We start from the raw sequence: 18,724 nt of genomic DNA, 5'->3' as shown, positions 1-18,724 counted from the left end.
ACAAACAAAAAAAAAAGTCTCCTACTGGCCTCTGTACTTTCTCTCTTTGCAAAATTATGTGTAAATAAGAAGACTACATTATAATGAATGTGGAGTACTGGGCTTCTTAGAAACAGTTTTCCATACCACTGATAAAATAAAAGGAAGGGCCTTACAAAAGCATTTGTAATATAGCTAGAGATGGTGAATGGAACATTTCCAATTCAACAAAAAACAGAATTATAATGAGCATGCTTAAAACTCTTGCAGATGGATATAGTTCTCTCTCTCTCTCTGATAACCTGGGGTGTGGCACAAAGGCAACACAGTCAAATAAGCAAGAAGTGTCCATTTAATACCTCCAACTTTGCCCCCAATGCCCAGGTTACCTTCGGCTGGAGAAAAAACTCTCCCAAGAACAGTTTCTAAGTGGAGGAAATTCAGCCTGAAAACAAAGTACATACAAACTGTAAATAAAAATACACACAAACCATGCTGAAGCAATTAACTGGACAGGGCAGGATAAGGAATTGCAGACTTCAAAGGCCAACAAAATACACACAGTTGGGAAGATGCTAGGAACCCAGATAAGCCTCGATACCAGATAATTCACAATTTGCTCCCAACAACTTTCCTGTGCGCAGCTTCCCTTTTTAAACACTGTGTTCCCAGCTGCAGCTGTAAGCCATGCAACTCACGTTGCTCCCTTCTCTGTTCCTCTCTGCATGCCCTAGGATGAAGAGGGGGTGGGCCCGGGTCTTCCTCCAAATTCCCTCTCTCTTGCTCTACCTCTCCCCTGCTCTGCCCAGCCGGCTTTTGCCCTTCCCCAGTTTCTTCCACAGCCAAAGGACCAACATTCCCACTCTCTGTCAGCTGCTCGGCCTCCCTCTCTGAATCAGATTTCGACAGGGACATAACTCTATATCTACCTATCTATCTGATTTATATGGTCACCCATTTCTTACAAATGAATCTAGGTGGCTAACAACAATTTAAAAAACTCAAAACAAAACTAGAATTGCTGGTCAAGATTAAAAACAACAGCAATAACCAACAATACAACAATTTCACAGGTTCTTATACTTCATACTGAGGAACACATCATGTCTTCAGGGCCTTGCGCAACCCTGACAGGATTGAGGCCAATCTGATCTCCAGGGGAAACATGTTCCAAAGGCCACGACAGAAAAGGGAGTCCTAACAGATAGTACTTTTAATGAAGAAGATTTGCAACATGCTTCTCCTGCCAGATCTGATAGGATAGGTAGATATAACTGAGGAGAATGGTCCCACGGATAATCTGGCCTGATACCATGAAAGACTGTATAAATCAGGGGTTGCCAACCTTTTGGACCTCAGGGACCACCAAACTCATAATTTTAAATCCCTTGGACCAGAGACCCTGGGAAAATCCCCAAAAAAGTCTGCACGAAAGTTCCCCACCCCGTTTTCTTACCAATCAATCGTTCTTTATTTGGGATCGCAGGATACCATCTCCAACTCCGTTTTCGGGGTGGGGGGAGACAGAGAGAGAGAGAGAGTTTTGGCTTTGTGAAAGGAAAGCAGCAGAAGCAGCAGAAGTCTTTCTTTCTCTCCCCCAAACTCCACCAGAAATGAGTCTTTGCCGGTGCAGCCTCTTGGAGCAGGAGACCTTGCAGGGTCCCAAAGACTCATTTCTGGTAGAGTTTGGGGGAGAGAAAGACAGACTTTGGCTGCTTTCCTTGCGTGCAGTCAAAAGCAGAAGAAAGAAGTGGAAAGAAACAGCCCGGTAGCCAGACGAGGTGCATGGGGCAAGTTCTCTCCCTCCCCCACTCCCCTCACTACCTCCTGTTGTTCGCAATGCAAGTGTCGCAAGCCTTGTGTTCCTGGGCAGCCTGGGTTAATTGTTTTGTATTTTTCTGTAGACCACCAAAATTTTCTCATGGACCACCAGTGGTCCCCGGCCTGCTGGTTGGTGACCACTGGTATAAATGACACCTAGTCCTTGTATTGAACCTGGAAACATACTGGCAATCAATGCAGCTTTTGGAGCAAACTCCTAATAGGTAGAGATTTGAGAAGCAGCCATAACTGTTCACATCACTGCTTTGGTACAATTTGCAGTTTCCAAATACACTTCAAGGGAATCTCTATGTCAAGCACATTGCAATAGTCAGTCAGGAGTGACTAAGTTAAGTGACCATGAGCACAGCTAGTTGGTCCAGGAAAAGGCACTCATATGCAATCTAAAACAATACAAAAGCCCTCCTGGCCACTACTACCATCTGTTCCTTGAATAGGATGTGTGAGTACAGGAGGACCTCCAAATTGTGTACATTTGGGACCGTATCCCAAAAAACGTAATGGGAAATCCCCAGAACTGGAAGCCCTAAAGCCCAAAGCTATTCAGTATTGCTAGGATTGACTTGAAGTCTGTTCTGTCTCATCCAGGCCTCAACAGCCCCAATTGTGGAGACACCTCCATAGCATTGTTTGGTTTACTCAAGGTGAAGATATAAACTTTAGAATCATCACATTTTGATAATATCTCAGGATATGTGTTCAGATGTCACGCCAGGAGCTTCATGTTGATATTAATAAGGAGACAGGAGAGCTCCTTATTAAATCCTTAAATAAGCTTTCGTAGCTTTGAAAACCTTCTGATAGAACATGGTATATCCAACAATTCTTGCTCTTCATAAGAAAAAAGCTATCTTTCAATATATGTTATTTGTATCACAGCACATGTATTACTATCATTTTTCCTTTTTCACTTCTCTTTTGATTGTACCCAATACAAATAATTTTGTCCCATAGCAAAATTAAATAACTTGTTAGGAACAAAAAGTAAAGGACTTTTGTCTATCTTAAAATGCATCTTTCATCTGAAAATAGGCACATATCAGAATTGGTTGAGTTTCTTTCTATAAGCTCTAAAGTATATTTTTATTTATCTGTTTAGCAACAATTTTACCATACAGAATGAGAACTAAAAGATCAAAAGGAAGGCTTACAAATATGACTGATTTAAACTTACTAGAAGGGGAAAGGTTTTACCTAATAAATTAAATTCCTGCAAGCATAGTTTTGTAATGCATAAGATTCTAAAGAAGAAATATGTGTGGTAACAGTAACAAAAACATGTCTTTTTAAAATTCCACTTAAACTTTCCCCAAGTATTAATTTGTAAAAAGATAATGTAAAAACTTCAGGCTTCACCATTAATTTCTACTATTCTGACCAATCTTTTTGCTTTATTTTATGACACAAAGCATAATCAGAGCTCAGGAAGAAAAAAACAAAGAATATATTACTGCATTTGGGAGGAGCATGACTGGAAAGGATAATTTATTCAGGGTGTAACTAAAGAACTAATAATAATAACAATGAGAGGAACATGCAAAAAAAGACATGATTATACTTTGTGGTTAGATAAATTGCAGTTGTTCATAAAACCTGCTTGAATTTGGCAAAGCTCCTGTAGTCTATGTTTCAATATTAAGACAGATCTTCCCCCATCACTCTCATAAATTAACACTCTCATAAAAGCTTTTGAAAGAGTTCTGCTTTGTTTTTCAAAAGGTTGGATTTCTAGCTTCTTCTACCCAAATGTCATAGAAATAGGAACCCTAAACAACCCAACTTGGGACAAGGAAATCTTAAATTCTGAATTATCTGGGTTTCATGCTGGTCCAAGAAAAAAAAGAATTCTAAATGCTCATGTCTGTAAAATTGCTCTGATTATATTCTGCCTTCTGTAGTCACCTGGCCCCTGAAAGGATACTAAAAACCTATCTCCCTACCTGAACCCCTACTTTTTATTTTTATCATTTTTAGCTTCCTATATCCACTTTCACTACCTTTAAAGAGAAATATTCATTACCAGAGGAAAAAGAATTAGACTCCATGTATCTTAGTTTCTCCCCACTCAATAAAGTACTGTAGATAACTTGAACGAGGGATTAACAAGGGATTCTCTGAATAAGAAAAGCGAAAAGCGTATTTCAGGTAAGCACGATCTCCCCATCCTTCACACATGCACCCAGAAATGTTTCTTGGTTCTTAAAAAGTTGTTTCTTGAATGCTACTTGCAAGCAATAAGCAGGCTCTTTTATTCCTTCTGAAGTAAAGCAAAGAGAACCACAAGAAGAGGGACTGAAAACCTTGAGAAATTGCCACACAGGGTTTGTTTTGTCCTCTATTTGAATGATGTATATTCTCTTTTTTTAATATAAACTCAAGGCAAAATGCTGATGAAGTTCTACAGGCCCACTCAACATAGAGTGAAATCATTGATATATCAAAAATTCTTCATCCAAATTGTTTTCAATTGTTTTCTTATTTTTCTTTCTACTTTTCTTTCTTTGTTTCCTTTTACTTTCTCATATTTATATACGTGTTGTTTGTCTATTTTAACTGTAAAATTAATAGTTTATTTTTTAAAAAAATCTTCATCCAAAATACAAACAACTTTCAATAATTGCAAGACCACACAGATAAAGTTTTTTTTTACGTGTTCTATATCCCCTTAGCCAGCCAGTGTGGGTGGTGGGTGGGTGGAAGAGAATAGAAGGAGTACTCATTAAATTTGCAGACGACACCAATACTCCAAAAGATAGATTCAGATGGATCTTGACAGACTTGAATATTGTACCTTATTTAACAAAATGAAATTCAATGTAGAGAAAAGTAAGCTTTTACATTTAGGCAAGAAAAACCAAATGCACAGGTATAATATAGGACTGTACCTGGCTCAACTATATGAACTGCGAGACAGATCTTGAAGTCCTAGTGGACAAAAACTTAAATATGAACCAGCAGTGTGCTGCAGTTGCCAAAAAAGCCAACGCCGTCCCTCTACATTATAGAGGGACAAAATAAAGATCACATGAAGTGTTAGTACTGTTTTATAATGCCTTGGTAAGACCACACTTGGAATACTGCAAAGGTGGTTTCTAATTTTTTAGCATTTTTACATGCTTTTGAACTGCTAGGTTGGCAGAAGCTGGGGCAAGTAATGGGAGCTCACTCCATTATGCGGTGCTAGGGACCGCCGACCTTTCTTTTTTAAAAAAAATTTTTTTATTGGTTTTTAAAACAAACATAAATGAACAAAACATAAAAACATCAAATTATCTTCCATATATGTACATACAGTGTGCCGGTTGGTTTAAAAATTGTTTTGTGCTTCCATTTCATAGTCTTCAATTATAATTACATTGTATATAATCCCATATTTTCAATCAATATATTAAATACATTAATATCATTATTAATCAATCACTTGACTATACTTTTATTCATTCATGTTTTCCAAAATGATCATATTTTACTAAATTTGTTTTATGACAATTTGTATCATCGTCCCAGACCTATCCTAGAATCATTTTGTAGATATAATTAGAAAAGAATACATCTTTATATATTTATTATTTTCTAAAAATCTACATATTTCATTATTATATTTTATTGTCTAACCATTGATAGAATAGATCCCAAATTTTATAAAATTGTTTATCATCTTGTTCTCTAATTTTAAATGTCAATCTACTCATTTCAGCACATTCCAATATTTTCTTAATGATTTCCTCCTGTGATGGTATTTTCTCATTTTTCCAGTTTTTAGCAAATACAATCCTAGCCACTGTTAATACATTTACAATCAGGTATTTCAAGTCTTTACTATATATTTCAGGTAAAATTCCCAATAAAAATATTTCTGGTTTCAAATCTATATGCTTTTTTGTCATTTTTTTCCAACCACGTGTGGATTTTAGTCCAGTATTTTTTAGCATCCCCACAAGTCTACCACATATGGTAATATGAGCCAGGTATCTGATGACATTTCTAACATATCCCATATCCAAAATTCTTCCCCCAAGCAATCATAGTTTCTTTAACTTGTTCTTCTTCTAGTTTAATTTCTAATAAATATCCATTCAATTTTTTAATCACCTTTTCATCATTACCTGTCAAAATCTTATCTAAGCCAGTCAGTTTAACATAGAAACCTTCCATTTTAGCATCTTTATCATACCTTGAATGTATTTGAGCATATGAAAACCAATTCATCTTTATACCTTGTTCCACTAGTTTTTGTATAGATTTAAATTCACCCTTTTCATTCAATATTTCACCATATCTAACTGTTTGTTCCTTTTTGTATATTATAGGATAAGAAAATGCTTCAATAGTCGATAGCCAGACTGGAATTTTCAAATAACATTGTCTTTTAATCTTCTCCCAATTTAACCACAGAGACTCCCGTACATAATGTCTTCTAAAGTACCCCTGTGTTTTAGTTCCTTTATACCATAAAACAGCATGCCACCCCAACAACAAATCATGTCCTTCTAATGTCAACAATCTAGTATTTCTTAGTGTTATCCATTCCTTAACCCACATCAGATTTGTAGTTTGATAGTACAACTCCCAATTAGGCAAACCAAATCCTCCTCTTATTCTAGTATCTTGCAAAAGTTTTAACTTTATTCTCGCTTTCTTACCTTGCCATATATATTTCAACACAATTTTATTTAAATCTTCAAAGTAGTCTTTTCTAAGCCGAATTGGAATTGTTTGAAACAAAAATATAAAATTCTGGGTAATATATTCATCTTGATTGTTGATATTCTCCCTATTAATGACAGTTGTAAATTTTCCCATTTCGCCAAATCTAGCACTATGCTGTTTAAGTTTGATATAATTATTCTCTTTTAATGTACTGCATCTTGCTGTCAAGTATATTCCCAAGTACTTGATCTTATTTGTGACCTGAATTTTCAATAGGTCTGCCAATTCTTCCTTTTGTCTTGATAGCATATTCTTTGTCAAGATCTTTGTCTTATCTTTATTTATTTTCCAACCAGCCACCTTTCCACATGTCTCTATCTTTTCTATCAATTTTGATGCGGGACCGCCGACCTTTCTGATCAACAAGCTCAGCATCTTATCATATCAGGGTGATATGATAGCAGTGTTCTAATATTTAAGGGGCTGCCACAAAGAAGAGAGAGTTAACCTATTCTCCAATGCAGCTAAAGGCAGGAGAAGCAGCAATGAATGGAAACTAATCAAGGAGACAACCAACCTAGAATTAAGGAGAAATGTCCTGACAGAACAATTAGTTAATGGAATGACTTCTCTCTAGAAGTTGTGGGTGTTCCAACACTGGAAGTTTTTAAGAAAAGACTGGACAACCATTTGTCTGAAATGGTGTAGACTTTCCTGCTTGAGCAGAAGGTTGAACTAGAAAACTTCCAAGGTCCCTTCCAAATTTATTATTCTGTTTTTTCTTCCTATAATTATTCCCCTCCCGCCCGTAATCACATTTGTAAAAGAAGCAAATTTGCCTGAAATGTATCTCTGTGCAATAGGCCATTTCCTTTTATATAGTTTTATAGAAGCCTTGCTTTATATGGGAAGTTACCTTCATGCAGCAAAAGATTATGCTCATCTTTAACTAAGCTTTTCGGCCTTGGCCTGTGGTAAATGTATGAACTGTGGCTCTTTCATTTCCCAGAAATCTGTATGTGGGAAATAACACCCTTTAAAGAGGATTTCAAAGATTGTATCAATTAAGCACATTTCTGGCACTTCCTTAATGGCATATTTCCCCTGGAGTCAAAAGCTGTTTTAAAATCTGAGATCATTTGTTTAATATAAAAGCAAAGGCTATAGAACAACAATTTCAAGTTTCATCAGCCAATCCCCTGCAGCTCTGAAGTTAGAAAAGTATAAATTTGATGTTCTATGAATATGATGTTAATAATTCTGTCCATGTTAAAATGATATCATGTTTCACTGACAATTTTTTTCTTATTGCTGCTATATTTTTTTAACAGCAAGTTATTCCCTGTTCATTAAATTTCAACTTTATTTTCTGTCTTTGCCATTTCCTAGTCTTGCCTACCAACATCTGGAGTAGATTTTGTCAGCTGGGTTTAAAGGAAGAACTGTAAACAATTCAGTAATTTAAAAAATTAAATTTATTTATTGCAAAAGCCAAAATGATGTTTTAAATGGTTGAAGTTTCAGGATGGTACATCTCCAAGAATTTGTAATACATGGTCTATGTTGCTGTTTTGTCAAGAATTCCCTGAGTGGGATTATGTAATTCTCCATCTTTAGAGGATCCTTCAGTTGAGCACGTCCTGCTCAATGAAGCAATTTTATTATATCAATATGCAACACAATTTCTGGGTCCATTTACATACACGCTGACATGCATTTATAAGAAGAATGAGGCAATATATTTTGGAAAATTCAGTGTTTTTAATAATTACAGGAAAAGGCTTACCATCAGAATTCAGGGATGAGATTTCCAACTTTGCTTTCAAATAAGTATGAACATGTGGCATATTCTTTTATCATTTAACCCTAATAATCATATACTAATGAGTTTACTGAGCAATTGAATAGATTTCTAATTTTGTTTTTCTATGTAATATGAAATCAATTCTAATAAATAAGGCAATATGGCCCAAGCTACTGAATCTTAATTCAGGCAAAATGGCAGGAAAAAATAGTCATCAGACACTGTAATTAAGAGAAAATGAGGGTGATACTTCTATAATCAGAAAAGCTCAGAATATTTTCACATGACCTTTTTCTGTTCCTCAACTTCTACAAAGCATGTTGAAGTTGACTGTGCAACACTCTTCATTCCTGTTGTCTTCAGAAGGCTAAGAAAACACATGGAACACTACAAGCCTCACAATCAAACAATTCGAGAATAAAAAACTTGCATTCTGTTACACTCAACCCTTGAATTATGGCAACACTTGATTAACAAAATCCCTCTTATCTTGACATACACAGAATGGGAAAGGAACACATTTATTTCGCACACATACTCTAAATGTCCCTGTGTGCATGTGGTTGCAAAAAAACCTCAGTAACATGAAGGAAAATTTTGTGGACCTTAATAAGAATTGTCCTGCATATAAATTCCCATTGAAATCTGTGATGATGATACAACATGCATATTTTGCAGCTAGTTGTTTTTTTCAAATGTCAGAAAGGGACACATTAGGCATAATTGCTCATATTAGGTATAATTGTTCATTAAGCCAAACTACAGCTGGCTTCTATTGTCAGTTGAAGATCAAGGGGCACTCCCAGTTTGCAAGCCAGCTCTTTTGAGAAAACTACAACTCCACCCAGCAGTTTCTAAGCCCATTTCCTATTCGCCCATAGCTCTTCCAATTTGTTTAGAGTTAATTCCAGTTTTTCCTCATTATTGAACAGACAACAATTGTTCCCTTGGAATTGGACAGTAAATATTAACAAAGACCAGTGCCATCATGATATCATTAAATAGCCAAAGAGTGCAATGATTGAATCAACCTGTGAGGACTATATTTTTTTCACTTATCCTGTCCATATTGTTATGATTTATAATCCACTAAAAAGGCAAGCAGTTGCCCCAAATTGTTCATATAAACTGCCCCAATTCCGAAGTTCAAATCAATACGTATCCACCAACCAATTTTGTCCTCAAAGAAGATAGTGAATTGCCTACACAGTGCATCTTTTTGTACTGGCTCTTCCTTTCAAAATCTTGAGTGAAAAGCAATACTGTGAAATCAAAGTGCTTCCTGCTTCTACCGCAATGAAGTAATTCAAGTGGATCTTCACTTAGCCTCACTCTTCATTTCATATGATCCACCCCAAGAGTATCTGGTTTGGAATTCTCTGACATAATATCCACTTCATTGTTCTCAGCTTGGTAATAAACCATTGGACTGATAAAGCTTTGCAAGATGTCCTGCTCAACCATGAAATCAACAGCATTACTACCACATTTGAAAAATGCTCCAGATACACTCAGGAAATCAACTGAATCCATCGGGGCCTGTGTTACAATTATTTTAATGGTCATTTCACACCTGCAAAAACTAAGGTACAATCTGCTCACGATAGCAAAGTTACATGGATTTCCCCAAATTTCAGATTACCAGCTCCCTAGAACAAGAAACCAAATCCAAATGAAGCTGTTTCTCCATACATGGGGCCATATACTAATTAAAACATGTCCATGACCATTATGGAGGATCTTGAAATTCTGAATTGTTCCTCCTTGGATAACATAGGCATGGAGGCCAATCTTTAAAAAGGCAAGAAGTTTGTAGTAACCCAATATTTCCTCTGAGATCACTCAGACTATCTTAGGAAGAAAGTCCTTTAGGTAGCAAACCACATGTTATGCTGACTATTCACGTACAGGTAATCCTCAATCTACTACAATTTGTTTAGTAACCATTCAAAGTTACAACAGCACTGAGAAAAGTGACCTATGACCATTTTTCATGCTTACAACCTTTGTAGCATCCCTAGAGTCACGTGATCAAAAATCAGAAACTTTGCAATTGACTCATATTTATGAGAGATGCAGGGTCTCAGGATCATGTAATCTTCTTTTCTGATCTTCTGACAAACAAAATCAAGGGAGAATCCAGATTCACTTAACAACCGTGCTACTATCTTAACAACTGCAGCGAGTCACTTAACTATGGCAAGAAAAGTCGTAAAAATGGGACAAAACTCACTTTAACATCTGTCTTTTGGGCTCAACTGTGGTTGTAACATCTGTCTTTTGGGCTCAGTTGTACTGTCATAGCTACTGAAATGGAGCAACAAGTATTCAAAATTGATATACTTAGAGCATCTGCTGGTGAGATGGACTCCCCACAGACAACTCTGATTTTAGTGTGCTGTATCATTTCCCTTTACTATATCATTTCTGGGAAAAAGAACTGGAAGACATCAAGGTAAATTCACCTGCACCACCACCCTTCTTTACACCAGGCCTTTGTGATACAAGCCAGAGCATTACCTTCATCCTGGATTAAATACTGGATAATAGATGTGACAGCAACTGAACTAGCATTGAAGATCAGAAATTTTAGCTGAAGAGGCTACAATCACAACTGTTACAATACAATCACTTAAGTCCAAAAGGAAAAGAAGCTAGCTATTGTCATCCAGGATGTTTCCCCACCTTATCTGCCAAGTTATTCTTTATGCTTGTTTCTCCCCAGTTTTCCTGATGCATCTCCTAAAATCAAGCCCCAACCACCAGTCTTCATGCCTTCACACTCCAAACTCTTCTTATATTCATATAAACAGAAAAAGAAGCATCCAACTGCTTTCTTAATGACCGTTCTTACCACCAGGGTCCTCCTCACCTCGCAATATATTCCTTAAGGCCCGGGATATACACAGTGGCTCTTTGTCTCTCTCCGCTCAGGCCAAATGATGGTCTTTTCCTTACCCTCCACTCATTAATGATTATTATTTAATCTATGGTAATCAATAGCACAAGAAATGAGTTATATATATTTGAAAAGGACTAGCTTGATCCTCCCACTCTCCTAATGAGGGAAATAGTTGACATTTTAATGTATTTGAACAACATTAGTAACTAATCATGAGCCATAATATAAAACATTTTTTTAAGGATGTGGAAAAATAAAATGACAATTCAAAAGCATCTGGCAAACACATATAGCTGTCAGACATAGTAAATCCTGCTCTTCAAGGCTTAATTGAATACTTAAGTTTCCTTGTAACTCTGTAATTGTTTACAATTAAAGAAAAATAAAAACCAAACTATTTCCTCTATTTTTAATAAAGATTTCCCTGTGCATAGAAATAGCACATTAGTCTCTATGAGATATGTTAAGAATGCCTATTATGTATTCTATTTCCAACATGCCTCAACTTGTATGTAGCATAAAAACAAATGCATACATAAGATTGTTTCCGGAACTGTGTTTATGATCTATGTTTTGATTTGATAGGAAATGGTATAAGTGATAAAAGTAGGCTAAGCACAATCAATAAGGTTCAAAAGCTTTTATTTTTACCATTGAAATGCTCTAGGAAAGGGAACTGATTAATTAATATTCCAATTCTTAGGACATGGCCAATATACTACTTTTAATACTCTAAACCTAAATACCAAGCACAATGAAAGCAAGGTAATTAAAACTGTTTGCCAAATTAGGACTATGAAAATAGTGCTATAGAAATAGCAGAGCTATGTTTGGAAGCTGGATACCAGGGGAATTAAATGCCAGTGAAATAGTGTGGGCTACATAAGGATCAGAAAAAGTAGATTCAGAAAACTGAAAGAAGTAGGAAAAGGAAATGGAGTCCAAGTAGTTATATATTATTGTTTCAAAACAAAAAGAACTTTGGAAAATGGAGATTAGAGTAAGCACTATTTATCCTCTGGTAGTCAGGTAAGCATTTACCCATGATGTGTACAGAGCTGCCTGAGAGGAAGTACGTATTCAGTTGAGGCCACTCTAACACAATTTACTTCTAATCATCTTTTCACCAATCTTTCACCCTGATTCACCAATCTTTTTTTCCCTAATTCCTGGCAGCTTTATTTGGACTATAATGGATCTTTTAGCCAAGATGTCATTGTGATGCCAATAAATAAACAAAGCATAGATTACACATGTGCAGACAGCCAGCATGTCTGAACTTCTCTGTAACAAGAGAGATGCAATGTTTATTTATACATAATCTCTTGCCCTTTCACAGGTTCCTATGGTGACTAAGAAGTAGTTAGAATTCACAGCCTTCACCTTAAGCATAGGAATACTGAATGTCAAGTTTACTTCTCTCTTTTTCCAAAATGCCATCATTTGACCCAATTTCAAATAGCTGTGATCTGGACAACATACTGCATTTCGGTATAGCAGCTATTGTGTTAAAGAATAAAATTACTTTGTTAAGAGGCTATGCGATAGTATGAAAGTTACAAACAAGTTTAGTTTTTTTCAGTGCTAGAGCATACCTGAGTGCATAACTGAAACATCACGTTCACAGACTTATCTAGAGAATTAATTTCACTAACAGTTTAAACATAATCCCCATTTCCTTTCAGTTTATTTTTTAAGGGAATTGTTTTAAGTATGCACAGGTGAAACATTTTGAAACACTTTTACTATTTACCAGCTATTAAGTAGCATTGTTCTAAGGCCACCACTTTCCAGATCCCATGATGGCATGGAACTTTGAGAGCTCACCACAGGTTAAGTCAATCATCCCTGGAAGTTAATTGGCTCAGCTTTTCATACTGCCTCTGTAACGTCCCGGCCTGGTGACTTCTTATTGGTTGCAACTCTCATCTAGTCCTGCCCCCTGGTTCTGGGATTCTCCTACAGAAGTTATAGTGTGTGATATCTCTGTCTCTCTCCTAAAACCAACCCACTAAGTTTTTCTCTCTCTTCCCTCAACACCATATACTTAGTGAGAGGAATACCAAGATAGATATTGGAAGGCAAGATGAAATCTGATGCTCTTAGAAACTGGAGTTTGTCAATTGAAATAAACTGAATAACTAAATCCAGATATTTTATTATCAACTCAACATATTTAATTGCAGGAAGCTAATCCTTATGAATTGCAACTGCTAAGTTACTTAATCATTTATGATTTGTTTTAACTTTCTAGTAAAGCTAAATATTTAACAAATCATGAATCACTTTATTTCAGAACATAGAGACAAACTCATGAAGAGCTTGTACAAACAAGTTTATAGTAGATCTTAAAAGTTTGCAGCTGTAACAATGAAGGGAACAACCCACCATGTATAAAATGTTATTCCCTCAAGTGTTTTTTGGTTTCTAACATGCTGGAACAGCTTATATTTGAGACACTTTCCTTAAACAACTCTGCAGAACCAAAAAAAAGATTCTTTGTACATGTCACTTTCATAAGAATTAGTAAAGATTACTGTAGCTCGGGGATGTACATTTCAAGCCACCTCACATTTTTACATTTCTTTCACATTTTTAAATCACTTCTTTAACCAGAGAAAAACACTTTTCTCTTTCAACTGTAATAATTTGATCTGTATTTAAACCATTCCTTGTTAACTCCTCCCCACCCCTCAGTCTACAGTACTAAATGTAGCTGTTTTCTTTTTTTTTCAATCTTCTTCTTTTTGTATGAATTATACCCATATCTTTTTCTGTTTGCTTCCCAAATAGATGTCTGTGATTCCATCAAATAACTATTATTTATTTTATTTAGAATATTTTAATGTATACATTAAAATGTACGCCGATTAGTGTATATTTAAAGGGACCATAAAGTTATTATAAGTCTAAATATGATGAGAACATGACAAAAGTAACCTCTTACTTCTTACAGAGTCTGCATGAATTATATGCAAAACTTCTATGGGGAAACGGCAGTGGCCTATAACTGGATGTCCAATTCAATAAGCATTCTTTAAACTACATGTGTTTCCTGTGCGGTGCTAAATGAGTGACAATGACCAGATACAACCATACTGCCCTGTTGGTGGGTCACATAGCCATAACAAACAGAAGTGTATAAAACCAAATAACTATGCATATATAGTACATAAGCATTTATAAGTAGATTTTTTAAATCAATGTCTTCTAATGTGGAATACTCATTATTTTTGTTACTTTTTTATCTTGAGTATGTTAGGTTTCTATTACATTAGAATGAGAAAATTATGTCTTCCAGCTATTCCTCCGTGAAATAATTGCTTATCCGTGTTGCACAAAGAACTGCTTGCCTCCTCTAAGGTAACAGACCTAGAAAAAAGTTTACTTCTTAAATCGTATACATTCACGTTAACTCCAGGTCTAGAAAGCTGTGCCAGAAAATCAAAAGTATGCAGTATTTTGTTAGTAAAATATATAACAAAGGAAAGAGAAAACACATATGGTTAAATGAAAGATTTTGCTCAAAGTGCATAATTTTGTTATCCTTATCAGATGCAAGGTTAAGGTTTCTTTAAATTTCAGTCTGCATTATATCTGCACTTTACCACATTGTAAGAGAATCCAACAGATTCACAAGATAATATTTGTTTTTATATAACAAGCCTTACTTTTTTTTTCAATAACTGATAAATACACATCACCAAGTTATACTAGATTGACAAAAATATCTAATAACTTCCTTTAACTGTAATGCACCAGCTGAATGAGTGTTTTGTATTATTTACTTCCAAACAAACCATCAACACATTAACTTTCCTTACCCTATCCAAGCTATAGATTTAAGATCAACTATAAACTATTGGTAAACTATTGGTCTTAAATCAACTTTAGAAATTTATTCTTTTAAACTCTAGCTTCATTTTATGTTGAGCCAGATAACTATATTGGGGTTGTTCCTTAAACATGAATGTTACAATTGGTTGAGGAGATGTGTATCAGAGTCATGTTTCAACTGTAATAAAAAGGACTGCTTACCTTCAGACAGGGACAAGTCATCAACTGGAGACAGGAGGTCTGCCTGCACAGCAAGGCCATCACTTAGCCATGTGGTGATCTGATTCGTCAAGATTACCTGCAAACAGACATGGAGGAGGAAAAAGTATTAGAATTACAAGATAGGCACAATAGTTACCTCAGATATATACAGAATGTATAGACAACCTTCAACGCCCACCATAACATTCATCATTTCAATTTCTTTCTCAAACATTTGGATCAAGCATCTTAATAAAATGTTAAAGAGAGCAGATCTTTTCAAAACTCAGCTCAAGATGACTAAATGGCTTCATATTATACCTAATTTATTTGTCAGGAAAAAAGGAAGAAATTTCTTTGTTGAAAAGGAAAAGTAGTAGAGAGGTAGAAAGCCCAGAGAAGCCAGAATGAAATGTGATATATGCTACAGGGCCTCAAAGCAGTATAGAAGAACTAAAATAGTTCTTCTCTAAGACAACATAAAGAGCCAGCTGGATATACCCAGCTAGTACAGTGTGAATAAATTATATAATAAAAGATAAAAAAGACAAAGGTTAAAAATAAATTGAAGCACCTCATCATTACAACTATATGCTAAGATGGGAAGATACTGTACATCCAGTTATCTTAGATGATCCATATTAGAATATTGTCACAATATAGTGAAAGGGCAAATATTCTGAATATAGGAAGCACAAAGTCAAATCCAAATATTGTTAGACTCCTATCTGGAAATTGGAAAACTGTTGCCAGTCAATATTGCAATCAAGACTCCAGCACTGTCTTCTCATAGAATTCAACTTGATAATGATGCAATGGCTAGATGAAGGATATTAATATAACTATACCTTTCTCCCAGTGATGGGTTTCAATTTTTTTAATTACTGGTTCTGTGGCGTGGCTTGGTAGGTGTGGCAGAAGAAGGATACTGTAAAATCTCCAGTCAGAGGAGGTATTTGCCAGTTCTCCGAACTACTCAAAATTTCTGCTACCAGTTCTCCAGAACTGATCAGAACCTGCTGAATACCACCTCTGCTTCCTCCTTGCATAACTCAGTGGCTGGCAATAGTTTTCCAAAACAGCATTATCATAAGTTTGGCTACAACTGTGTAGTTTCCATCATCCTTGCACAATAAAGAATTAGACAAAAGATAAAATAATCTCAGTTTAAATACCATCATCTTCATCATCAAGCATTGGGACAGAAATCTGAAATTCATTCTGAAATCAAAACTCAATTTTTCTAGGGTTCTTGGGAACCTTATAAGGACCAGTGAAAAAGCTTCAAGTTGTTAATGACTGAGGCTTAGTCTCTATACCTGTTTTATGTTCCCTTCATCTTTTACTGCCACAAATGAAAAAACAACATTTAATTTGATTCAAGCTAGGCAGACTACAAGTTTTACAAATTTATGGGGTCAGGTAGTATTAACCAGGCTATTTCCTTTCATCATGCATGAAGTGTTAATTGCCATTGTCAGTACAATAATGACAATTAAGAGTCTTTACCTCCCAGAAAGTTTGGCAGATTTCCTTCCTTCCTTCCTTCCTTCCTTCCTTCCTTCCTCCTTCCCTCCCTCCCTCCCTCCCTCCTTCCTTCCTGTTGGGTAAGTGATGGACATTCAAAAGGTAACGAACACAATTTGGTGGTCATTTTTTGTATATAAATAAATTATATCTTGCTACCATCATTACTAGAAGAGATTTGAAAGACTACAAGAGGCAAAGAAACAAAAATCCAGAATACAGTAATTCAAGCACCACAGTAGTAAACTCAACATGATAGATAGAATATTGATGACTTTCACATAACAATATTTGCTAAAGTGGTTCAATATTAGTATAGATTCATATTAAAGCAAGAACTAATAATACCAATCCAATACCAGTTCCAAATGAATAGAAATATAAAGACTAAACAGTGAAAAAAGGAATAGGAAACATTTTAGATTAATGTACAGAATATGCAGCCACATTATGACATGGCCTAAAGTTTTTATTGGCAGATGTTTTACACTAACTATATTATTCACAAATGTCAAGAGAACCCATGTGTGATGCGGTCATTTCAAATTTGTTCCAATGTAAACTGAATTCTGTACCATTGTGTGCTTGTTCATATCATACCACTTTTATATATTTCTTTTTCAAACTAAATTTCTGTAATTCATAGTCCATTTCATTAAACAAGTCCTATTCTGCTAGTTTCCAGTTACAAGAAAATACCTCATTACAACAGGATATTTGAAAATGTTCAATATAAATGTATGGATATATCTATATGTATATATCCCTGTGTATTTATATATCTAAAATACACACACACACACACAAATACATATACATACATATATACAGCTCACAGAGTTATTATGAGGACAAAATAGATAATTTCATCTATATTGCCATAAGATCCTTGGAAGAGAATAATATATATAGATTGGCACGGCCAATAAATTGCATGAAAGATAAATAAGAAAAAACCAACACAGGACTTCTGGTTTGAAGGGCTTTGGCGACAGACAGAAATCTGCGATCGTGCGTGGTTTCTGTCTGGGCTCGCTGCTGGAGCGCCCCGAGCTTGCTGGTTTCGGAGCTAAGACACCCCGTAGAGGTGGTGAAGAGGGGGGAGACCGCCAGCAGGGTTGAGGAGAGCCACATCTCTCCTCCTCAGCTGGCTATTACTCCCTTTCCCAAAGGTGGCTGCAGCAGTGGTCAGAAATGGCCACCACAAAGAAGAACTCGACCGGAAAAGAATGTGCAGGGGGAAGATAAGAAGTGAAAGTTTTGGCTGACTGGGTTAAATTGTAAAAGCAACAACCAAGGTATCCTGGAATTTAAACTTACAAAAAATAACATTGCTCCCAAAGAAGAATTGGAAGCAGCGAAGGAAACTGAAAAGGGAAAGATTTGACTTTTTTCTTCTTCTCTCTCCTTCCCTATACTGACAAGTAAGAGACTTAAATAAGAAATCGGAAAAATCCGCTTTGACATCAATAGGCAATTAAGCTGAAAATAAAACAAAATGCCAAAGGGATAATAAAGATTTCTGGACATTAAAAACTTTCTTTTTCATAAGCAGGAAGGGAGAGAAAAAGAATAAGGGCAGGATCTGGAAAAGGGAGGAGACTGCCTGGAATTAAAAAGAATCTAAAATAAAACTTCAACAAGACTTCTAAAAGATACATTTTAACTGAAACTTTGCAACTAAATAGTAACCTCAGGAAGAGAAAGTGAAAAAAAAGAGCAAAAAGAAACAGCTTGCATGTATTTGGATTATTTGGTGATCTTTGGATTTTTGGTTATTATATTTGAATGACTAAAATCAATTGGGTGGTTGTTTAAAAATTTATACAATGGCACCACTTCTGGATAAATTGAAAATGGAACTTAAAAAGTACAAAGAAGATGCACAAGAAGGGAAGGGTTCTTTTGGCTTCATCTTTCAATTCTTAGAAATGGAGATTTGGAACTATGAGAAACAACAAGACTGCAAAACAAAAAGACTG

The 18,724-nt window shown here is 35.6% G+C and overlaps 1 protein-coding gene across 16 annotated transcripts in view; it reads right to left on the bottom strand.

Moving 5' to 3' along the window:
- Positions 1 to 18,724, bottom strand: part of RAD51B (RAD51 paralog B) — a 329,833-nt gene that overhangs the window by 220,674 nt on the left and 90,435 nt on the right. For all 16 annotated transcript variants that reach the window (XR_015741000.1, XM_087921704.1, XM_087921703.1 and 13 more), the window contains one exon: positions 15,216 to 15,312. Coding sequence is in view for 15 of the 16 variants with exons in the window: in XM_087921704.1 (XP_087777830.1) it covers positions 15,216 to 15,312 (97 nt within the window). In the remaining variant the exon portion in view is untranslated. The remainder of the gene's footprint in view (positions 1 to 15,215; positions 15,313 to 18,724) is intronic.

Source organism: Pseudonaja textilis, chromosome 1 (genome assembly GCF_049901715.1).
Source record: "Pseudonaja textilis isolate UNSWEBS1 chromosome 1, rPseTex1.2, whole genome shotgun sequence".
Taxonomy (NCBI): domain Eukaryota; kingdom Metazoa; phylum Chordata; class Lepidosauria; order Squamata; family Elapidae; genus Pseudonaja; species Pseudonaja textilis.
Note: the sequence above shows the minus strand (reverse complement) of the source record. Positions and strands in the feature narration are given on the sequence as shown.